This window comes from Salmo salar, chromosome ssa10, assembly GCF_905237065.1.
Source record: "Salmo salar chromosome ssa10, Ssal_v3.1, whole genome shotgun sequence".
NCBI classification, from domain to species: Eukaryota; Metazoa; Chordata; class Actinopteri; order Salmoniformes; family Salmonidae; genus Salmo; species Salmo salar.
In genome coordinates this window covers 116149274-116174317 of record NC_059451.1, presented here as the reverse complement: position 1 = coordinate 116174317, position 25044 = coordinate 116149274, and the positions used below count along the sequence as shown (strand labels likewise).

The following is a 25044-nucleotide window of genomic DNA, read 5'->3' as shown; positions in this document are numbered from 1 at the left end:
AAAAGATAGAAAAGAGGGATGACATTTACCTGTGTGCGTGTCTGTGTCTGTGTCTGTGTGTGTGTGTGTGTGTGTGCGTGCGTGAGTGCGTGAGTGCGTGCGTGCGTGTGTGTGTGTGCGTGTGTGTGTGTGGGCATCCTGCCTCTTCCAAAGCACAGCAACAGAGGATCAACAACGAGGAAGTTGTGACATCCAACTCGAGCCTGACGAAGACCTTCGGCTAGAAACGTTACACTATAAAACTGCAGGGTTGATCAACAGTGTGCAGATTTCTATCTTTTGTTCATCACATCAAAGCTAAGACGAGCGTGTTGAGGATGACAGAGATGCCTCTCATCTCATTGTGTCATTGTTCGAATGGCCCCAGTCTGTTGCCTTCAGTACAAGGCTGCGGTCAATGTCCAATCCCTATGACTACCACATACTCTATGTTGCAACAGGGACAGACATGAAGGGAGCGGCATCATCGAATGAACTCAACGCTCACTGAAGCTAATGTTTAGAAATGTCACCTTTAATTAACCCCTTGGTGTAACTTGATAGATTGATTAATTGATGCACGCAGAAAGAGAACGAGAGAAAGATTGAGAAATAGAGAGAAAGACAAAGTTAGCAACAGAAGTTGAACTCACTGCAGTATTAACCTTGCTGCTAGATTAATGAGGGATTGTGATCGTTGAATATGGGGAATCGAGGGGAAACTCCAGCACACTGATACTCCTGATGCTTCCAACAATGTAATGGATCTTCTAAATGAATATGGTCCCGTGTAGCTCAGTTGGTAGAGCATGGTGTTTGCAGCGCCAGGGTTGTGGGTTCGATTCCCACGGGGGACCAGTACGGAGATTTTTCTTTTAATGAAATGTATGCATTCACTACTGTAAGTCGCTCTGGATAAGAGTGTCTGCTAAATGACTAAAATGTAAATGTAATGTTGTAACAGCTCTTCTCCTCCTGTCTCTCCTCCCTCTCTAAATGAATATGTTGTTACAGCTCTTCTCCTCCTGTCACTCCTCCCTCTCTAAATGAATATGTTGTTACAGCTCTTCTTCTCCTGTTGCTCCTCCCTCTCTAAATGAATATGTTGTTACAGCTCTTCTTCTCCTGTTGCTCCTCCCTCTCTAAATGAATATGTTGTTACAGCTCTTCTTCTTCTCTTGCTCCTCCCTCTCGAAATGAATATGTTGTTACAGCTCTTCTTCTCCTGTTGCTCCTCCCTCTCTAAATGAATATGTTGTTACAGCTCTTCTTCTTCTCTTGCTCCTCCCTCTCGAAATGAATATGTTGACACAGCTCTTCTTCTTCTCTTGCTCCTCCCTCTCTAAATGAATATGTTGACACAGCTCTTCTTCTTCTCTTGCTCCTCCCTCTCTAAATGAATATGTTGACACAGCTCTTCTTCTCTTGCTCCTCCCTCTCTAAATGAATATGTTGACACAGCTCTTCTTCTTCTCTTGCTCCTCCCTCTCCTCCAGATGCATCAGTGTTCGGAGGGGAACCTGGCTTCTACTCAGGTAACGCTATGGATCATCTCAATGGAGTGTGTGTGTGTGTGTGATCAGTTTGGACTAATGAGGACATGTTGCAATGTCACCATAACCAGAATCCTGTAACATACAGCAATATGCAGATTGACTGTTCAAATGGGGTTCAGTATATACTTCAGAAGAGACTTGATATGTTTACAAGTGTATTTCCCCACCAGCTGGTTGGGAACAGCATGCGTGCCATGAACATTAGACTCCAGACCACAAGATGTTTTGTGAATCTGTGAGACATGAGTGAATGGACGAGTATTTAAGTCAGTATTTCATGTGAAAGACAGAACTGGAAGAGTAATTTAACACAACAGATGTTTTAGGTGGCAGACTGTTGCTCCTCACCATCCTGACTGCTTATCATACCACATCAGTTCATGACTGTTATGGCATCAATTCAAGGAGCCTTCTGAGATACACTGGGTCAGAACAAAACACAGCCCTTCCTTTGCCTGACAGCTGCATCCGGGTCCTGTTTAGTAAGGCGTGAAACGTTTTGAAACAGAAAAGGAAAATCTGTGTTCTTATTGGTCAAGTTCAGGTAGTAAAATATTCTGTCAAAGAGCATTTTGTTAGACACTTAGCCCAAAAAGACCAAGAAGTCAAGACCAGGAAGTCCAAGATCAGAGACGTTCCATTGGATTGATCTTTGCGGAATGGTATTTTGTAGTTGTAGTTGACTTGTAATTTAGTTGTCCTGCAATTGACATTACCCTCTGTTTTGGGATGTTTTTAGACAGCAATGGAAGACACACCATAGCCTGTGTGTCCCTCACTCCAGACCTTGTTAATAGATAGTTACTAGATTAGAACATAGCTGGGGACAGTTGTATTTTTAGAGAGATCTTGTGCTTGTTTTAGGAAACTTCGATCATTGCCAGTGTGGCCAAACGCCATCCATATCAGGAAGTCGTCAGTTTTCAGGCAAAACTCATTTCAGTTTGCCTGAAATCTGGTGACATCCTAATATGGATGCGGTCACATCTGCAGCCAATGAGACGTGAAAGTCCCATGTGGCTCAGTTGGTAGAGTGTGGTGTTTGCAATGCCAGGGTTGTGGGTTTGATTCCCACGGGGGACCAGTAGGGGAAAAAAAAAAGAAAAAGAAATGTATGCATTCACTACTTTAACTCGCTTTCCAGATAAGAGAGTCTGCTAAATGACTGTAAATGTAAAGTGTAGCTGGCAGATGTGAAGACAGGGAATGAACAAACAGTTGTAAGAGCTAACTAGGTTGTAAACATGGTATGGACTTCCTACTGCATCTATCTTCACTGACCTGGAAATATTCTTGTCCCTACTTCATTTTGAAATTCGTTTTTTGTGAGTCTCTGCTCTGACAAACAATGATAAAACTGATGTAGTACAAAATCAATCAGGCCCTCCAAAATATTGCAATGCTTTTTGTGATACTCTGCACTTGGGACAAAAAAATACAAATCTCTCTCATATAATGTAGCCCACAAACGATGTAGTGTGTACGGCGCAGTACATCACTGGTGCCAAGCTTCCTGCCATACAGGACATCCAGGACCTATATACTAGGCTGTGTGAGAGGAAGGCCCAAAAAATTGTCAAAGACTCCAGTCACCCAAGTCAAAGACTGTTCTCTCTGCTACCGCATGGCAAGCGGTACCGGAGTGCCAAGTCTAGGTCCAAAAGGCTCCTTAACAGCTTCTACCCCCAAGACATAAGTCTGCTGAACAATTAATCAAATGGCCACCGGACTATTTACATTGACACCCTCCTTTTGTTTTACACTGCTGCTACTCACTGTTTATTATCTATGCATAGTCACTTTAACCCTACCTACATGTACAAATTACCTCTAACCTGTACCCCAGCACATTGACTTGGTACCGGTACCCCCTGTATATAGCCTCATTACTAACCTGTACCCCAGCACATTGACTTGGTACCGGTACCCCCTGTATATAGCCTCATTACTATCCTGTACCCCCGCACATTGACTCGGTACCGGTACCCCCTGTATATAGCCTCATTACTAACCTGTACCCCAGCACATTGACTTGGTACCGGTACCCCCTGTATATAGCCTCATTACTAACCTGTACCCCAGCACATTGACTTGGTACCGGTACCCCCTGTATATAGCCTCATTACTAACCTGTACCCCAGCACATTGACTCGGTACCGGTACCCCCTGTATATAGCCTCATTACTAACCTGTACCCCAGCACATTGACTCGGTACCGGTACCCCCTGTATATAGCCTCATTACTAACCTGTACCCCAGCACATTGACTCGGTACCGGTACCCCCTGTATATAGCCTCATTACTAACCTGTACCCCAGCACATTGACTTGGTACCGGTACCCCCTGTATATAGCCTCATTACTAGCCTGTACCCCGCACATTGACTCGGTACCGGTACCCCCTGTATATAGCCTCATTACTAACCTGTACCCCAGCACATTGACTCGGTACCGGTACCCCCTGTATATAACCTCATTACTAACCTGTACCCCAGCACATTGACTTGGTACCGGTACCCCCTGTATATAGCCTCATTACTAACCTGTACCCCAGCACATTGACTTGGTACCGGTACCCCCTGTATATAGCCTCATTACTAGCCTGTACCCCCGCACATTGACTCGGTACCGGTACCCCCCTGTATATAGCCTCATTACTAACCTGTACCCCAGCACATTGACTCGGTACCGGTACCCCCTGTATATAGCCTCATTACTAGCCTGTACCCCAGCACATTGACTCGGTACCGGTACCCCCTGTATATAGCCTCATTACTAACCTGTACCCCAGCACATTGACTCGGTACCGGTACCCCCTGTATATAGCCTCATTACTAGCCTGTACCCCCGCACATTGACTCGGTACCGGTACCCCCTGTATATAGCCTCATTACTAGCCTGTACCCCAGCACATTGACTCGGTACCGGTACCCCCTGTATATAGCCTCATTACTAACCTGTACCCCAGCACATTGACTCGGTACCGGTACCCCCTGTATATAGCCTCATTACTAACCTGTACCCCAGCACATTGACTTGGTACCGGTACCCCCTGTATATAGCCTCATTACTAGCCTGTACCCCAGCACATTGACTCGGTACCGGTACCCCCTGTATATAGCCTCATTACTAGCCTGTACCCCAGCACATTGACTCGGTACCGGTACCCCCTGTATATAGCCTCATTACTATCCTGTACCCCAGCACATTGACTTGGTACCGGTACCCCCTGTATATAGCCTCATTACTAGCCTGTACCCCAGCACATTGACTTGGTACCGGTACCCCCTGTATATAGCCTCATTACTATCCTGTACCCCAGCACATTGACTTGGTACCGGTACCCCCTGTATATAGCCTCATTACTAGCCTGTACCCCAGCACATTGACTCGGTACCGGTACCCCCCTGTATATAGCCTCATTACTAACCTGTACCCCAGCACATTGACTTGGTACCGGTACCCCCTGTATATAGCCTCGTTATTGTTATTTTATTGTTACTTTTTATTAAATGTTTTACTTTAGTGAATATTTTATCGACTCTATTTCTTGAACTGCATGGTTAGTTAAGGGCTTGTAATAAACATTTCACCTGTTGTATTCGGCGCATGTGACAAATAACATTTGATTTGATTTTGAAATATGTCAAGACCATTGGGCCCCAATCAGTCCTCTTCAGTCCCAAGTGCTGCATGGCCCTAAGGGTGGTGGTTATTGAAACAGTAAGATGATATCTGCCTGTCAGGATGGGATAACAGACTGGCACTGACTGGGACCTGTGTCCCCCTATTCTCCAAAGGGCTTTGGTCAACAGAAGTGCACTACGTAGGGGATATGGGACTATTTAGGACTGAATGTTCTCTAGTCGTCATTGACTGGAAAGGACAAAGTGTATTGCAACGTCGTCAGGGGGTCATGTTAATGTTTAACCGTAGCGGTTTCTGTAGCCGCTGGTAATCCATGTGCATCTACAACAACACATGATGATCTGCTTCAAATACATTACGATAATGATGGGGACTTTAATTTAGGGTCAGGGTTCAGAAAGTATTTTACTGTCAGACATTATGTTGCCATTGTGTATGCAGGTCTACTCTGTAGCAAAGGGAATGGTAATAATGAAGCTTCCTGGATGCATTGGCTATGCTATTGTAGATGGAATGAGTGTATTATGTTTGGAAGTCCTGCAGTCCATCAAGTTGTAGTTGAGGAAATGAAAGTTGAGCAGAGCTTGGCCATGAAGAGAGAGTATCTTTCCTGATTAAGATTTTCTGCTAAAAAAGAGACGTTTGTCCATTGTACAGAGAAAAAAAAGGTGATTCACTGGACATTACCAGAATATGTTGTTTTCACAGCTTCTGGTTGAATAATAAGAACACAGAGAAATAACAGCCCTTGTTGAGCGTTATTAACATTCATTTATACTCCGGTCACCTTTGTTGTGCATTTGTAAAGTTTCACGCACACTAAGATTACTTCCTGTCACGGAAACACAAGACGCTTCCTAATTATCTATAGACGGGGTCAGAGACCTGCATTTCTTCATTTATTATGTGCTGTCAATGTACACTACAATAAATATAGTAGACGGCATGTGTCTGAAAGAGATTGATTGACCTATTTTATGTGTCACGTGGTTATGCCCATTTACGTACATCCTGTCCGGTCAGTTCTCACGCTATCGAGTGAGTGCTCATGTAACCTGATAGTACAGCTGTTTTGGGTAAAGCATGTGTTTACAATAAATACATGTTTTCTGTCGTTTTCTGTGGTTTATCTGTGTCAGATTTGTCATAGGACACTCACTAAACCCTAAACCTCAACTAAATCTTGTAATAAAGAATGTGGAAATTGAGTAAGTTGAGGTGACTAAACTGCTTGGAGTAACCCTGGATTGTAAACTGTCATGGTCAAAACATAATGATACAACAGTAGCTAAGATGGGGAGAAGTCTGTCTATAATAAAGCACTGCTCTACCTTTCTAACAACACTATCAACAAGGCAGGTCCTACAGGCCCTAGTTTTGTTGCACCTGGACTACTGTTCAGTCGTGTGGTGAGGTGCCACAAAAAAGGACTTAGGAAAATTGCAATTGGCTCAGAACAGGGCAGCACGGCTGGCCCTTGGATGTACACAGAGAGCTAATATTAATAATATGCATGTCAATCTCTCCTGGCTGAAGGTGGAGGAGAGATTGACTTCATCACTACTTTTATTTATGAGAGGTATTGACATGTTGAATGCACCGAGTTGTAGCTGTCTGTCTAAACTACTGTCACACAGCTCGGACACCCATGCATACCCCACAAGACATGCCACCGGAGGTCTCTTCACAGTCCGCAAGTCCAGAACAGACTATGGGAGGCAGACAGTACTACATAGAGCCATGACTACATGGAACTCTATTCCACACCAAGTAACTGGCGCAAGCCAAAAAACAGATAAAAAAACACCTTATGGAACAGCGGGGACTGTGAAGCAACACAAACATTGGCACACACACACACACACACACACACACACACACACACACACACACACACACACACACACACACACACCGATAACATTCGCACTATACATACACAGGGAATTAGTACTGTAGATATGTGGTAGTGGTGGAGTATGGGCCTGAGGGCACACAGTGTATTGTGAAATCTGTGAATGTATTGTAATGTTTTAAAATTGTATAAACTGCCTTAATTTTGCTGGACCCCAGGAAGAGTATGGGGATACAAATAGGACAAGTCTATCAGTTACTTAACTATACTCAGGCAGACCTACCTGGAAAATACTTTTTCATTTCACAAGCTCCCTAAACAGCAGCTCCATAAGTTCACTACATAAATTCCCAAATGTTTCAAATGTTCAAACTCAGGCCTTGTCACGTCCTGGCCAGTATAAGGTTAATTGTTTTTGTAGTTTGGTCAGGACGTGGCAGAGGGTATTTGTTTTATGTGGTTTGGGGTGGTGTGTTTGTGTAAAGGGTGTTTGATTTAGTATTTCCGGGTTTTTGGTTGATGGTCTATGTGTTTGTATTCTATGGTTAGTCTGGTGTGTGTGTTTCTATGTTTGGTTAATTGGGGTTGGGACTCTCAGTTGAAGGCAGGTGTTGTCTATCTGCCTTTGATTGAGAGTCCCATATATTAGGGTGTGTTTGTGTGTGTGATTTGTGGGTGATTGTTCTGTGTTGAGCCTATGCTTTGCAGACTGTCAGTTTATCGTTCGTTTTGTTGTTTTTGTATTCGTGTTGATTTCATTAAATGTTCAAAATGAACAACTGCACACCTGCTGCGTATTGGTCTACCTTTTCTGATGACGATTTCGCATTATCGTCAGAAGACGAAGATACTTGTGACAGGCCTCCCCAATTCACAACAGAAATTGCCAAATTTCGCAACTGTTTCACATCTTCTTTCAGTTCAACAAGGTCACTACACATCAATCACCAGGACAGCTTTATTGTAAACACATGCTTTACCCAAAACAGCTGCACTATCAGGTTACATAAGCACTCACTCGATAGCATGAGAACTGACCGGACAGGATGTACATAAATGGGCATAACCACGTGACACATAAAATAAGTCAATCAATCACTTTCAGACACATGCTGTCTACTATATTTCTACTTACACTGAATCCCTGGGTTCAAATAGTATTTGAAATCTTTCTTTAAAAATCTGAGCATTTGATTTTGTCTGCCTGGAATGCCAGATACAGGATTTGCACTTTTGGGATTGTTCCATTGGTTCCATTGTACCAGGCAAATATAGAAAATTCAGTTTGATCCCTGGTCTGATGGACACTATTTATATATTCCCCACCACATTCCCTCACTAACCAACCAGTGACAGTCAGTCAGAAGGGTGACTGGGAATAGATGTCATTTTGTTAAAGGAGAGGCTGTTGTGACACTGCATGGAAGGTGTTGTTTATTCTCTCCTCAATATAATCTCTCTACCTGTGTCTCTCTACCTCTCTCTGTCTGTTTTCACGAGCTCTCATGTTCTCTCTCTCCTGGATGAGAGGTGTCATTTCGACCATGGGTAATCAGTTTGGGTGGCAGCAGGCATCCATGTATACCCTAGGACATGGATCATCAACTTCTTCTTAAGCGGATGGTCGGGGGGCCAGAACATAACTACAACTCATTTCTATAAAAAATACAAAAGAGGGATGACATTTACCTGTCTGAAAATATACAAAAGGGGGATGACGTGGTGTTTTTACAGTTTTATGTCCAACAATGAAGAATAATAAAATAAAATACAATAATACTAATTTGTAGACTGCAAATTGACCGCAAGAAGCCCAAACAGATATAATATTTGATTAAAACAATCATTTCAAACTTTGCTTTTTATTTGTATACCATCTGCCCAAGGACACCTTTTTTTTTTTTTACCCCGATGTCGTGATATCCAATTGGTAGTTAGTCTTGTCCCATCACTGCAACTGATTGCACCCGGCATTGCATCCGGCCCACCACAGGAGTCACTAGTGCGTGATGGGACAAGGACATCCCTGCCGGCCAAACCCTCCCCTAACCCGGACGACACTGGGCCAATTGTGCGGCGCCCCATGGGTCTCCCGGTTGCGGCCGGCTGCGACAGAACCAGGATCTCTAGTGGCACAGCTAACGCTGCTCTAGTGCCTTAGACCACTGCACCACTCTAGTGCCTTAGACCACTGCACCACTCTAGTGCCTTAGACCACTGCACCACTCTAGTACCTTAGACCACTGCACCACTCTAGTGCCTTAGACCACTGCACCACTCTAGTACCTTAGACCACTGCACCACTCTAGTGCCTTAGACCACTGCACCACTCTAGTGCCTTAGACCACTGCACCACTCTAGTACCTTAGACCACTGCACCACTCTAGTGCCTTAGACCACTGCACCACTCTAGTGCCTTAGACCACTGCACCACTCTAGTACCTTAGACCACTGCACCACTCTAGTACCTTAGACCACTGCACCACTCTAGTGCCTTAGACCACTGCACCACTCTAGTGCCTTAGACCACTGCACCACTCTAGTACCTTAGACCACTGCACCACTCTAGTGCCTTAGACCACTGCACCACTCTAGTGCCTTAGACCACTGCACCACTCTAGTATCTTAGACCACTGCACCACTCTAGTGCCTTAGACCACTGCACCACTCTAGTGCCTTAGACCACTGCACCACTCTAGTGCCTTAGACCACTGCACCACTCTAGTGCCTTAGCCCACTGCACCACTCTAGTGCCTTAGACCACTGCACCACTCTAGTGCCTTAGACCACTGCACCACTCTAGTGCCTTAGCCCACTGCACCACTCTAGTATCTTAGACCACTGCACCACTCTAGTGCCTTAGACCACTGCACCACTCTAGTACCTTAGACCACTGCACCACTCTAGTGCCTTAGACCACTGCACCACTCTAGTGCCTTAGACCACTGCACCACTCTAGTGCCTTAGACCACTGCACCACTCTAGTGCCTTAGACCACTGCACCACTCTAGTGTCTTAGACCACTGCACCACTCTAGTGCCTTAGACCACTGCACCACTCTAGTGCCTTAGACCACTGCACCACTCTAGTGCCTTAGACCACTGCACCACTCTAGTGCCTTAGACCACTGCACCACTCTAGTGCCTTAGACCACTGCACCACTCTAGTACCTTAGACCACTGCACCACTCTAGTGCCTTAGACCACTGCACCACTCTAGTGCCTTAGACCACTGCACCACTCGGGAGGCCCTAGGACATCTTCATGTTATTTACACCCCTACCTCTTTTGTGTTGTGCTGTGTGAGTGTTGTATTGTGTTAAGTGAGTGTTGTGTTAAGTCAGTGTTGTGTTGTGTGAGTGTTGTGTAGTCTACAGCCACAGCCATTACAATGACCCTGTCCTTACCGTTCCTCTAGTCTACAGCCACAGCCATTACAATGACCCTGTCCTTACCGTTCCTCTAGTCTACAGCCACAGCCATTACGATGACCCTGTCCTTACCGTTCCTCTAGCCTACAGCCACAGCCATTATAATGAGCCTGTCCTTACCGTTCCTCTAGCCTACAGCCACAGCAATTACAATGAGCCTGTCCTTACCGTTCCTCTAGCCTACAGCCACAGCAATTACAATTACCCTGTCCTTACCGTTCCTCTAGCCTACAGCCACAGCCATTATAATGACCCTGTCCTTACCGTTCCTCTAGTCTACAGCCACAGCCATTATAATGAGCCTGTCCTTACCGTTCCTCTAGCCTACAGCCACAGCCATTACAATGACCCTGTCCTTACCGTTCCTCTAGCCTACAGCCACAGCCATTACAATTACCCTGTCCTTACCGTTCCTCTAGTCTACAGCCACAGCAATTACAATGAGCCTGTCCTTACCGTTCCTCTAGCCTACAGCCACAGCCATTACAATTACCCTGTCCTTACCGTTCCTCTAGCCTACAGCCACAGCCATTATAATGAGCCTGTCCTTACCGTTCCTCTAGCCTACAGCCACAGCCATTACAATTACCCTGTCCTTACCGTTCCTCTAGCCTACAGCCACAGCAATTACAATGACCCTGTCCTTACCGTGCCTCTAGCCTACAGCCACAGCAATTACAATTACCCTGTCCTTACCGTTCCTCTAGCCTACAGCCACAGCCATTATAATGACCCTGTCCTTACCGTTCCTCTAGTCTACAGCCACAGCCATTATAATGAGCCTGTCCTTACCGTTCCTCTAGTCTACAGCCACAGCCATTACAATGACCCTGTCCTTACCATTCCTCTAGTCTACAGCCACAGCCATTATAATAAGCCTGTCCTTACCGTTCCTCTAGTCTACAGCCACAGCCATTACAATGACCCTGTCCTTACCATTCCTCTAGTCTACAGCCACAGCAATTACAATGAGCCTGTCCTTACCGTTCCTCTAGCCTACAGCCACAGCAATTACAATGAGCCTGTCCTTACCGTTCCTCTAGCCTACAGCCACAGCCATTATAATGAGCCTGTCCTTACCGTTCCTCTAGCCTACAGCCACAGCCATTACAATGACCCTGTCCTTACCATTCCTCTAGTCTACAGCCACAGCCATTACAATGACCCTGTCCTTACCATTCCTCTAGTCTACAGCCACAGCCATTACAATGACCCTGTCCTTACCATTCCTCTAGTCTACAGCCACAGCCATTACAATGAGATTACATCCAGAACCACCTGAATGACACTTCATTGGTGTGTGATGGTGACTGATCTCTCTCTCTCTCTCTCTCTCTCTCTCACTCTCTCTCTCCATCTCTCCCTCTCTCTCTCTCCATCTCGCCATCTCTCTCTCCATCTCTTTCTCTCCATCTCTCTCTCTCCATCTCTCTCTCTCTCTCTCTCTCTCTCTCTCTCTCTCTCTCTCTCTCTCCAAATTCAAATTCAAATTCAAGCTGCTTTATTGGCATGAAAAACATGTGTCAATATTGCCGAAGAAACAATGTATATAATATACATTGTAATACAATTATAAACAATAACAAATAATAATATAAAATGGCAGTAAATAATAATACAAAATTAAATATAAAAATAATAACAATAAAATAGTAGTAAAATAATAGTAAAATAGTAGAATGTAATAAATATAAAAATCTAAATATGGAATATGAATCTATAACTAACTTATAACTAAATAACGGTCATCTTCACATTTACATCTTCACCATTACATCAGTACTACAACTACTATCATCATTACCACTACAACTACTATCATCATTACCACTACTACTACCACCACCATCACTGAACTGTTATCATTACCATTACCACCCATACCACTACTATTTGGAATGATAAACAACAATAATAATAGAAATAACAATAACAGTAATAACAATAATAGTAATAATAAGTAAGTTACTGTTTACTATGCAGATGTTATTATTCAGTGTCCCTCAGGCTATGGGAGGCAAATACATATTTGGCTGCAAGAGGAGCCATTGCTCCTTCGCCCATGAGTATTTTTAGTTTTTCCTCTGGGTTTAATAAGTTCAAATTTGGAATAAATGTAGTCATTTCTGTGAATAATCTATCTCTTTGTGAGGAATATTTATCACAGTAAAGGAGAAAGTGCATCTCTGTCTCTACCTCCCCTGTCATGCAGTGACCACATACACACTCCTCTTTGGGTAGCCATGTCTTTCTATGTCTGCTGGTTTCTATTGCCAATCGGTGGTCACTCAGCCTCACTCTCCATCTCTCTCTCTCTCTCTCAAGAGAGAGAAATGAAATGAGCCCCAACAGCTTTGTGCTGGTATTGTTCCAGCAGGACAGACAGACAGACAGACAGTGTTGTTGAATACTGTAGGTCCTGTTGTTTGGTAATGAAGTGGATCTTCTCTTCATAGCTGGACCCGAGAGAGAAGAGTCTCTCTCTGTGTGTGTGCGTGTGTGTGTCCATCGACTGCTCTGATTGCCTACCCCATAAAGCTTCACCCTCCTTTAACAGAGCCAAGTCGTGCCAGAAGATGAGACAAAAAGAGGGATTGAGATACAGAGGGAGTGACTTCACCAGATAGGCTTACAGAATAATGTGGAGAGAGGAAAACAGAGAACGATTGATGTCTTTGGAGAGGGAGGTAGAGATATACAGGAGTGAGAGAGATGGAGACAGAGAGAAACAATCTGTGTGCATTAGCAAGAGAAAGAGAGAGACAGAAAGACATAAAGCTAGAGAGAGAGAGAAAGAGAGAGAGAAAGATGGTGCATCAAGACAGCAGAGAGATAGAGAGGAGGAGGAGAGAGAGAGAGAAAGGAGAGAAAGAGAAAGAGAGCAATCAACACAGAGGAGGGAGAGAGAGAGATAGATAGAGACAGACTTCAACTATTTGCACATTGTTACAACACTCTACATAGCCATAATATAACATTTGAAATGTCTCTATTCTTTTGAAACTTTTGTTTCAAAAAGTGTAACATTTACTGTTCATTTCGTATTGTTTTTTCCACTTTTTTATACTATCTATTTCACTTGCTTTGGCAATGTAAACATACACTATATGACTAAAAGTATGTGGACACCTGCTTGTCAAACATCTCATTCCAAAATCATTGGCCTTAATATGGAGTTGGTCCCCCCTTTGCTGCTATAACAGCCTCCACTCTTCTGGGAAGGCTTTCCACTAGATGTTAGAACATTGCCATGGGGACTTCCTTCCATTCAGCCACAATAGCATTAGTGAGGTCGTGCACTGATTTTGGGGGATTAGGCCAGTCAAGCTTTCACACCAATTTCGACAAACCATTTCTGTATGGACCTCGCTTTGTGCATGGGGGCATTGTCATGCTGAAACAGGAAAGGGCCTTCCCCAAACTGTTACCACAAAGTTGGAAGCACAGAATCATCTAGAATGTCATTGTATGCTGTAGCGTTAATATTTCCCTCCACTGGAACTAAGGGGCCCAAACCATGATAAACAGCCCCAGACCATTATTCCTTCACTATGTAGCGATCTCCTGGCATCCGCCAAACCCAGATGAATTTGTCTGACTGCCAGATGGTGAAGCGTGAGTCATCACTCCACAGAACGTGTTTCCACTGCTCCAGAGTCCAATGGTGGTGAGCTTTACGCCACTCCAGCCGATGCTTGGCATTGTGGATTGGGACCTTAGGCTTGTGTGCGGCTGCTCGGGCCATGGAAACACATTTCTTGAAGCTCCTGATGAACAGTTCTTGTGCTGATGCTGCTTCGAGGCAGTTTGGAACTCGATAGTGAGTGTCTGTATTTGTATTTATTATGGAGCTGCTGTTTAGGGAGCTTGTGAAATGAAAAAGTATTTTCCGGGTAGGTCTGCCTGAGTATAAGTAACTGTTAGACTTGTCCTATTTGTATTTGTATTTATTGTGGATCCCCATTAGCTGCTGCCAAAGCAGAAGCTACTCTTCCTGGGGTCCAGCAAAATTAAGGCAGTTTATACAATTTTAAAACATTACAATACATTCACAGATTTCACAACACACTGTGTGCCCTCAGGCCCCTACTCCACCACTACCACATATCTACAGTACTAATTCTCTGTGTATGTATAGTGTGTGTGTGTGTGTGTGTGTGTGTGTGTGTGTGTGTGTGTGTGTGTGTGTGTGTGTGTGCATGTGTCTGTGCCAATGTTTGTGTTGCTTCACAGTCCCCGCTGTTCCATGAGGTGTTTTTTTATCGTTTTTTTAAATCTAATTTTACTGCTTGCGTCATTTACTTAATGTGAAATAGAGTTCCATGTAGTCATGGCTCTATGTAGTACTGTGTGCCTCCCATAGTCTGTTCTGGACTTGGGGACTATGAAGAGACCTCCGGTGGCATGTCTTGTGGGGTATGCATGGGTATCCGAGCTGTGTGACAGTAGTTTAGACAGACAGCTTGGTGCATTCAACATGTCAATACCTCTCATAAATAAAAGTAGTGATGAAGTCAATCTCTCCTCCACCTTCAGCCAGGAGAGATTGACATGCATATTATTAATATTAGCTCTCTGTGTACATCCAAGGGCCAGCCGTGCTGCCCTGTTCTGAGCCAATTGCAATTTTCCTAAGTCCTTTTTTGTGGCACCTCACCACACGACTGAACAGTAGTCCAGGTGCAACAAAACTAGGGTCTGTAGTACCTGCCTTGTTGATAGTGTTGTTAAGAAAGCAGGGCATCACTTTATTATAGACAGACTTCTCCCCATCTTAGCTACTGTTGCATCAATATGTTTTGACCATGACAGTTTACAATTTATTACAAGATTTAGTTGAGGTTTAGGGTTTAATGAGTGTTTTGTTCCAAATACAATGCTTTTAGTTTTAGAAATATTTAGGGCTAACTTATTCCTTGCCACCCACTCTGCAGCTCTTTGTTGAGTGTTGCAGTCATTTCAGTCGCTGTAGTAGCTGTCGTGTATAGCATACATAGAAACTCTGGCTTTACTCAAAGTCAGTGGCATGTCGTTAGTAAAAATTGAAAAAGCAAGGGGCCTAAACAGCAACCCTGGGGAATTCCTGATTCTAACTGGATTATATTTGAGAGGCTTCCATTAAAGAACACCCTCTGTGTTATGTTAGACAAGTAACTCTTTATTCACATAATAGCAGGGGGTATAAAGCCATAACACATATGTTTTTCCAGCAGCAGACTATGATCGATAATGTCAAAAGCTGCACTGAAGTCTAACAAGACAGCCCCCACAATCATTTTATCATCAATTTCTCTCAGCCAATCACCACTCATTTGTGTAAGTGCTGTGCTTGTTGATTGTCCTTCCCTATAAGCATGCTGAAATTATGTTGTCAGTTTGTTTACTGTGAAATAGCATTTTATCTGGTCAAACACCATTTTTCCCAGAAGTTTACTATGGGTTGGTAACAGGCTGATTGGTCAGCTATTTGAGCCAGTAAAAGGGGGCTTTACTATTCTTAGGTAGCGGAATGACTTTAGCTTCCCTCCAGGCCTGAGGGCACACGCTCTCTAGTAGGGAAAAATTGAAGATGTGGCAATATCGTCTGCTATTATCCTCAGTAATTTTCCATCCAGATTGTCAGACCCCGGTGGCTTGTCATTATTGATAGACAACAATCATTTTATCTCCTCTTCCGCACTCACTTTTCGGAATTCAAAAGTACAGTTCTTGTCTCCATAATTTGGGCCGATATACTTGGATGTGTAGTGTCAGCGTTTGTTGCTGGCATGTCATCCCTGAGTTTGCTTATCTTGCCAATGAAAAAGTAACCGAGGACAGACAAATTTTACGCGCTACGCGCTTCAGCGCTCGGATGTCCCGCTCTCCTAGACATTTCCACTTCACGATAACAGCACTTACAGTTAACCGGGGCAGCTATAGCAGGGCAGACATTTGATGTACTGACTTGTTGGACAGGTGGCATCATATGACGGTGCCACGTTGAAAGTCACTGAGCTCTTCTGTAAGACCAGTGTTTGTCTATGGAGATTGCATGGCGGTGTACTTGATTTTATACACCTGTTAGCAATGGGTCTGGATGAAATAGCCAAATCCACAAATTTGAAGGGGGGGTCCAGATACTTTTGTATATATAGTGTATGTTTCCCATGCCAATAAAGCCCATTGATGAGAGAGAGAGAGAGAGAGAGAGAGAGAGAGAGAGAGAGAGAGAGAGAGAGAGAGAGAGAGAGAGAGAGAGAGAGAGAGAGAGAGAGAGAGAGAGAGAGAGAGAGAGAGAGAGAGAGAGAGAGAGAGAGAGAGAGAGAGAGAGAGAGAGAGAGAGAGAGAGAGAGAGAGAGAGAGAGAGAGAGAGAGAGAGAGAGAGAGAGAGTAATGTTACACAGAGGAGGGAGCATCAATGTCCCTGGTTCCTGCAGGCTGTGGGCCTTATGTGGTCTGTTTAACACTCCTCCTCACCATCTGTCACTTCACAGTCAGGGAACACTTTAATACTAAACCAATAGCATTCATTTCACCAGACAGATACTGTTACTGCTCTTTTATCCTGCCTCTTCTCTCCCAGAACATGGTTTCTCACTTAACGTGCCTCCATTGCCCCATGTATAGCAGAGCATGTGTAATTCTCTCTGTCCAGCAGCAGTAATGTCTAGTGGTTGGGGTTTTGCAACCAGGCCAACAGGCTACGACAGTGTTAGGCACTCACACGTTCTTGTGTTGGAGTGTGTGTGAGGTTCCTTTCGTCTCTCAACCTCGCCATTGTTGTCTTTCGGTTTTATGAAGTGTCCGATAAAATCATATTTTTTACAGTCCAAGGCTTTATCTCGGTCTCTCAATGTGGAGTATTTTTTACAGTCCAAGGCTTTATCTCGGTCTCTCAATGTGGAGTATTTTTTACAGTTAAGTCCCTCCCTCCCTCCCTCCCTCCCTCCCTCCCTCCCTCCCTCCCTCCCTCCCTCCCTCCCTCCCTCCCTCCCTCCCTCCCTCCCTCCCTCCCTCCCTCCCTCTCTCTCTGTCTCTCTCTCTGTCTCTCTCCCTCTCTCTCCGTCTCTCTCTCTGTCTCTCTCTCTGTCTCTCAATGTGAATGAAGTCTTAGGACATAACAGCTATTTTCCAGGCAGGATATTGAGAGACTATGAATCCTTTGTCCTGGGTTTTAAAGGTGGCAGCTAGTGTGTCAATCTGACATCTTTTGGGAATCTTTCAGAGGCATCGCTCGCCTATTTAGACAGACATGAGAAGAGCAGGATATCACCGTCTGAGAGAGTAGCAATCCTTGGTATTGAGGTGACAGCTGTGGTTCCTGAGAGATCACACAAACGCACATGTGCTCACGCACGCGCACACACACACACACACACACACACACACACACACACACACACACACACACACACACACACACACACACACACACACACACACACACACACACACACACACAGGCAGGATCAGGGTAAATAATCAGCGTCTCAGGAACATTTTGCCTGATTGGTTATTCATGACCTCGTCTTGCATTGTTTTTCTGACTCATGGAGCTCTGTGATGCCTGTCTTTTTAATGACTAATTGAGGCTAATAATCTGTGTGTGTGTGTGTGTGTGTGTGTGTGTGTGTGTGTGTGTGTGTGTGTGTGTGTGTGTGTGTGTGTGTGTGTGTGTGTGTGTGTGTGTGTGTGTGTGTGTGTGTGTGTGTGTGTGTGTGCAAGGCATTTCCATCAAAGACATCTCTCTGGGTTTAGCTCGCTAACTGCTTGTCTTGTTCTCTGGCTGATAATGATGACATCTGAAAGGGTTTTGGGTAAAATGTTCATTTCCAATTTAATATTTAGCTTCTGAAAATAATGCAACCAATGGGAGATGCTGCTGCATATACAGTGCCTTCGGAAGTATTCAGACCCCTTGACTTTTTCCACATTTTGTTACGTTACAACCTTATTGTAATATTCATTGAATTGTTTTTTCCCCCTCATCAATCTACACACGATACCCCATAATGGCAGAGCAAAAACAGGTTTTTACCATTTTTTTTAAATAAAAAATCTGAAAAATCATATTTGCGTAAGTATTCAGACCCTTTACTCAGTACTTTGTTGAAGAACCTTTTGGCAGCGATTACAGCCTCGAGTCTTCTTGGGTATGACGCTACAAGCTTGGCACACCTGTATTTGGGGAATTTCTCCCATTCTTCTCTGCAGATCCTCTCAAACTCTGTCAGGTTGGATGGGGAGCATTGCTGCACAGCTATTTTCAGTTCTCCCTCGGGTTCAAGTCTGGGCTCTAGCTGGGCCACTCAAGGACATTCAAAGACTTGTCCCCGAGGCATCCCCAAGCCATTCCTGTGCTGTCTTTGTTTAGGGTCATTGTCCTGTTGAAAGGTGAACCTTCAACCCAGTCTGAGGTCATGAGCGCTCTGGAGCAGGTTTTCATCAAGGATCTCTCTGTACTTTGCTCCGTTCATCTTTCCCTTGATCCTGACTAGTCTCCCAGTCCCTGCCACTGAAAAACATCCCAACAGCATGATGCTGCCAGCATCATGCTTCACCGTAGGGATGGTGCCAGTTTTCCTCCAGATGTAACGCTTGGCATTCAGGCCAAAGAGTTCAATCTTGGTTTCATCAGACCAGATAATCTTGTTTCTCATGGTCTGAGAGTCCTTTAGGTGCCTTTTGACAAACTCCAAGCGGGCTGTCATGTGCCTTTTACTGAGGAGTGGCTTCTGTCTGGCCACTCTACCATAACGGCCTGATTGGTGGAATGCTGCAGAGATGGTTGTCCTTCTGGAAGGTTCTCCCATCTCCACAGAGGAACTCTAGAGCTCTGTCAGAGTGACCATTGGGTTCTTGGTTGCTCAGTTTGGCCTGGCGGCCAGCTCTAGGAAGAGACTTGGTGGTTCAAACTTCTTCCATTTAAGAATGGTTGAGGCCACTGTGTTCTTGGGGACCTTCAATGCTGCAGACATTTCTGGTACCCTTCCCCAGATCTGTGCCTCAACACAATCCTGTCTCTGAACTCTACGTACAATTCCTTCAACCTCATGGCTTAGTTTTTGCTCTGACATGCACTGTTAACTGTGGGACCTTATATAGACAGGTGTGTGACTTTCCAAATCATGTCCAATCAATTGAATTTACTACATGTGGAAACCAATCAAGTTGTACAAACATTTCAAGGATGATCAATGGAAACAGGATGCACCTGAGCTCAATTTCGAGTCTCATAGCAAACGGTCTGCATACTTTTTATATATTTTTTTATACATTTGCTAAAATTTCTACAAATCTGTTTTCACTTTGTCATTATGGGGTATTGGCTGTAGATTGCTGAGGCTTTAAAAAAAAAGTAACCCATTTTAGAATAATGCTGTAACGTAGGGGTCTGACTACTTTCCTAAGGCACCGTCTACTAGGTTATTTATGCACCTGAGACTCTAACTCTCTGTCAGAAGACATTACAGTACTAAGAAACACCAAGGGGTTCTGGGAAAATACTGACATTTCATCATGTTGTTCTTCTACTGCCAGAATATAATTTGTCCATAACAAATGTTTTTCTTCGTGAAAGAAAATAATCTCAACTTTATATCGCTTTCTCACGTCTTATCCCGAGACCTGTGTCTTATTCATTAGGTACAAAGTGAAAGACAACAGACTGAAACAGGGTGGGACTATCCTGTCTGTCTGTCTGTCTGTCTGTCTGTCTGTCTGTCTGTCTGTCTGTCTGTCTGTCTGTCTGTCTGTCTGTCTGTCTGTCTGTCTGTCTGACCTAGTAGGTCCTGATTCATTCACCCTGTCTGTCTGTCTGTCTGTCTGTCTGTCTGTCTGTCTGTCTGTCTGTCTGTCTGTCTGTCTGTCTGTCTGTCTGTCTGTCTGTCTGTCTGTCTGTCTGTCTGTCTGTCTGTCTGTCTGTCTGACCTAGTAGGTCCTGAGTCATTCACCCTGTCTGTCTGTCTCCTCAGACGATGCTACAGGAAATGTGCCAGTGTGTGTGTTACGATGATGTCATATACTGTTTGTCTAAACCGTTAGGTGCTAAGTCGTTAACAATGTCTTTGTCTGTCTGTGTGTCTCTCTCCTCTCAGACGATGCTACAGGTTACGGGCCGGTGTTTGAGGATCAGCCGGTCGACACCATCTACCCCGAGGAGTCACCTGAGGCCAAAATCACCCTGAGTTGTCGAGCACGAGCCAACCCACCTGCCACATACACGTAACAGTCCTCCTCTCACCCCTAAACCCCACCTGCTGTGCTGTGTTGTACTGTATGTCCCTCGTCTCTCACCGTCTCTCACCCCCCCAACACTCCCTAAACCCCACCTGCTGTGCTGTGTTGTACTGTATGTCCCTCGTCTCTCACCGTCTCTCACCCCCCCCAACACTCCCTAAACCCCACCTGCTGTTCTGTGTTGTACTGTATGTCCCTCGTCTCTCACCGTCTCTCACCCCCCCAACACTCCCTAAACCCCACCTGCTGTTCTGTGTTGTACTGTATGCCCCTCGTCTCTCACCGTCTCTCACCCCCCCAACACTCCCTAAACCCCACCTGCTGTGCTGTGTTGTACTGTATGTCCCTCGTCTCTCACCGTCTCTCACCCCCCCAACACTCCCTAAACCCCACCTGCTGTGCTGTGTTGTACTGTATGTCCCTCGTCTCTCACCCCCCAACACTCCCTAAACCCCACCTGCTGTGCTGTGTTGTACTGTATGTCCCTCATCTCTCACCGTCTCTCACCCCCCAACACTCCCTAAACCCCACCTGCTGTGCTGTGTTGTACTGTATGTCCCTCGTCTCTCACCGTCTCTCACCCCCCCCCAACACTCCCTAAACCCCACCTGCTGTGCTGTGTGTACTGTATGTCAATCTGTACTCAGCATGCAGCGGTAGGAAAAGTACCCAATTGTCATACTTGAGTAGAAGTACAAATACCTTAATAATAGAAAATTATTAAAGTAAAAGTGAAAGTCACCCTGTAAATTACTACTTGAATAAAAGTCCCAAAGTATTTGGTTTAAAATATACTTAAGTATGAAACGTAAAAATATGAATAATTTCAAATTCCTTATATTAAGCAAACCGGACGACACCATTATTTACAGATAGCCAGGGGCACACTCCCACACTCAGACATCATTTACAAACAAAGCATGTGTGTTTAGAGGCAGTAGGGATGACCAGGGATGTTCTCTTGATAAGTGTGTGAATTGAGCCTTTTTCCAGTCCTGATAAGCATTCAAAATGCAACGAGTAGTTTTGGGTGTCAGGGAAAATGTATGGAGTAAATAGTACATTATTTTCTTTAGGAATGTAGTAAAGTAAAAGTAAAAGTTGTTTTGAACTGTAATCTGGCCATTTAGGGAACCTCTTTTGGCTCAAGAGCACATGTTCGTGTCCCCTCCTCTCTCCTCAGGTGGAGATTAAACAGCAGGAATATAGACCAGGATGAAGACAACCACTACACTTTGGTGGGAGGCAACCTGGTCATCTCTAACCCCATCAAGAACAAACACGTTGGGAAGTACACCTGTAAGGCCACCAACGACTATGGCGCTGTGGTCAGCAGAGAGGCCGCTGTCCAGTTTGGATGTGAGTGGAGTGGATTGGACGTTATTGGATGGGATCCCCGTCCCCATTGTTATGTAACACATTATCATTGGCAGGATGGATGAAATGACTTTTTTCGAGCTGGCCCTTAGGCTAGGCTAAGCTTAGGCTAGGCTAAGCTGTCATGCCTATGTGAGTGGAGCTGTGATTGAGAGGCAGCAGTGGCACGTCATAACAGCTGTGGAAGTGGAATTTGAATGGTCAAACTTTGTAGAGCGTAGCAGGACACGGAATCACTTCTGCTGAATCGATAGTAAGTTCACTTTGAAAGATGACAGTTGCAAATTACAAGCCTGCCAACTAGTTAAACACAGGTCCTGGTTTTGAAGTGGTTTTGAGAGAGAGGTTACAGGGTTTAAGAGTATTTGGAGGATCAGTGTTCTTACATAAATGAGGCGAGGGAGAGTGTGACAGTGGATTATCCAGGCTTGTTAATGAATCTGAACTTTCTCTGTCTTCCTCTCCCCACTCTCCCCCATCACTCTCTCCCTCGCCTTCTCTCTGTCCCCCCCTCTCTTTCTCCAAGACCTGGACTTCTTCTCCTCTGAGGAGAGAGAGGCGGTGCATGTGAAGGAGGGCCAAGGGGCAGTGCTGCTCTGCGCTCCTCCCCCACACTACCCAGGTAAGTGCTAGGCTAAGCTAACGGCTAATTATATGATGCTACGTCATTGTTATGGCTAATGCTAATGCTAGACACAGATGGTGTCAAATGTATCTTAAGATGTCTTGAATAGTGTGTATGTCATGTCTCAAAGTGTCTCAACACATCTCAACTGAAGTCTGAAGATGTGTGTGACATGGCTGGGTATAGTGTAGGATAGGATGAACTTTAATGTCCCAAACGATACATTACACATTCAACATAATACACACATTGCACGTTACCCATCATACACATTGCGCACTTTTCATATAGCCACATAGATAATACATATTGCAGGTTTCCCTTACATTCAGTGAGTGGCCTGCTAACCCAGCTCAGCATTACTGTTGAGATATTTGATGGACATGGGAATGAAGGAGTGCTTAAACCTGTTTAGGGGACCCTATAGTGTCTGAGGGGAGGAGGGACTCTATAGTGTCTGTCTGAGGGGAGGAGGGACTCTATAGTGTCTGTCTGAGGGGAGGAGGGACTCTATAGTGTCTGAGGGGAGGAGGGACCCTATAGTGTCTGTCTGAGGGGAGGAGGGACCCTATAGTGTCTGAGGGGAGGAGGGACCCTATAGTGTCTGAGGGGAGAAGGGACCCTATAGTGTCTGAGGGGAGGAGGGACTCTATAGTGTCTGAGGAGAGGAGGGACCCTATAGTGTCTGAGGGGAGGAGGGACCCTATAGTGTCTGTCTGAGGGGAGGAGGGACTCTATAGTGTCTGAGGGGAGGAGGGACTCTATAGTGTCTGAGGGGAGGAGGGACCCTATAGTGTCTGAGGAGAGGAGGGACCCTATAGTGTCTGAGGGGAGGAGGGACTCTATAGTGTCTGAGGGGAGGAGGGAATCTATAGTGTCTGTCTGAGGGGAGGAGGGACCCTATAGTGTCTGAGCCTATAGTGGCTGAGGGGAGGAGGGACCCTATAGTGTCTGAGGGGAGGAGGGACCCTATAGTGTCTGAGGGGAGGAGGGACTCTATAGTGTCTGAGGGGAGGAGGGACTCTATAGTGTCTGAGGGGAGGAGGGACCCTATAGTGTCTGAGGGGAGGAGGGACTCTATAGTGTCTGAGGAGAGGAGGGACCCTATAGTGTCTGTCTGAGGGGAGGAGGGACCCTATAGTGTCTGAGCCTATAGTGTCTGAGGGGAGGAGGGACCCTATAGTGTCTGAGGGGAGGAGGGACCCTATAGTGTCTGAGGGGAGGAGGGACCCTATAGTGTCTGAGGGGAGGAGGGACTCTATAGTGTCTGAGGGGAGGAGGGACCCTATAGTGTCTGAGGGGAGGAGGGACCCTATAGTGTCTGTCTGAGGGGAGGAGGGACCCTATAGTGTCTGTCTGAGGGGAGGAGGGACTCTATAGTGTCTGAGGGGAGGAGGGACTCTATAGTGTCTGAGGGGAGGAGGGACTCTATAGTGTCTGAGGGGAGGAGGGACCCTATAGTGTCTGAGGGGAGGAGGGACCCTATAGTGTCTGTCTGAGGGGAGGAGGGACCCTATAGTGTCTTTCTGAGGGGAGGAGGGACCCTATAGTGTCTGAGGGGAGGAGGGACTCTATAGTGTCTGAGGGGAGGAGGGACCCTATAGTGTCTGTCTGAGGGGAGGAGGGACCCTATAGTGTCTGAGGGGAGGAGGGACCCTATAGTGTCTGAGGGGAGGAGGGACTCTATAGTGTCTGGGGAGAGGAGGGACCCTATAGTGTCTGAGGGGAGGAGGGACCCTATAGTGTCTGAGGGGAGGAGGGACTCTATAGTGTCTGCGGGGAGGAGGGACTCTATAGTGTCTGAGGGGAGGAGGGACCCTATAGTGTCTGTCTGAGGGTAGGAGGGACCCTATAGTGTCTGAGGAGAGGAGGGACCCTATAGTGTCTGAGGGGAGGAGGGACCCTATAGTGTCTGAGGGGAGGAGGGAACCTATAGTGTCTGTCTGAGGGGAGGAGGGACCCTATAGTGTCTGTCTGAGGGGAGGAGGGACTCTATAGTGTCTGAGGGGAGGAGGGACCCTATAGTGTCTGAGGGGAGGAGGGAACCTATAGTGTCTGTCTGAGGAGAGGAGGGACCCTATAGTGTCTGTCTGAGGGGAGGAGGGACTCTATAGTGTCTGAGGGGAGGAGGGACCCTATAGTGTCTGAGGGGAGGAGGGAACCTATAGTGTCTGTCTGAGGGGAGGAGGGACCCTATAGTGTCTGTCTGAGGGGAGGAGGGACCCTATAGTGTCTGAGGGGAGGAGGGACTCTATAGTGTCTGAGGGGAGGAGGGACTCTATTGTGTCTGAGGGGAGAAGGGACTCTATAGTGTCTGAGGGGAGGAGGGACCCTATAGTGTCTGTCTGAGGGGA

General features: G+C 45.6%; 1 protein-coding gene across 5 annotated transcripts in view; it reads left to right on the top strand.

Moving 5' to 3' along the window:
• LOC106561641 (contactin-1a) overlaps positions 1–25044 on the top strand; it is a 164364-nt gene that overhangs the window by 86065 nt on the left and 53255 nt on the right. For all 5 annotated transcript variants that reach the window (XM_014125783.2, XM_014125784.2, XM_045688469.1 and 2 more), the window contains 4 exons: positions 1476–1514; positions 20547–20673; positions 21872–22047; positions 22592–22687. In XM_014125783.2, the coding sequence (XP_013981258.1) occupies positions 1476–1514; positions 20547–20673; positions 21872–22047; positions 22592–22687 (438 nt within the window). The remainder of the gene's footprint in view (positions 1–1475; positions 1515–20546; positions 20674–21871; positions 22048–22591; positions 22688–25044) is intronic.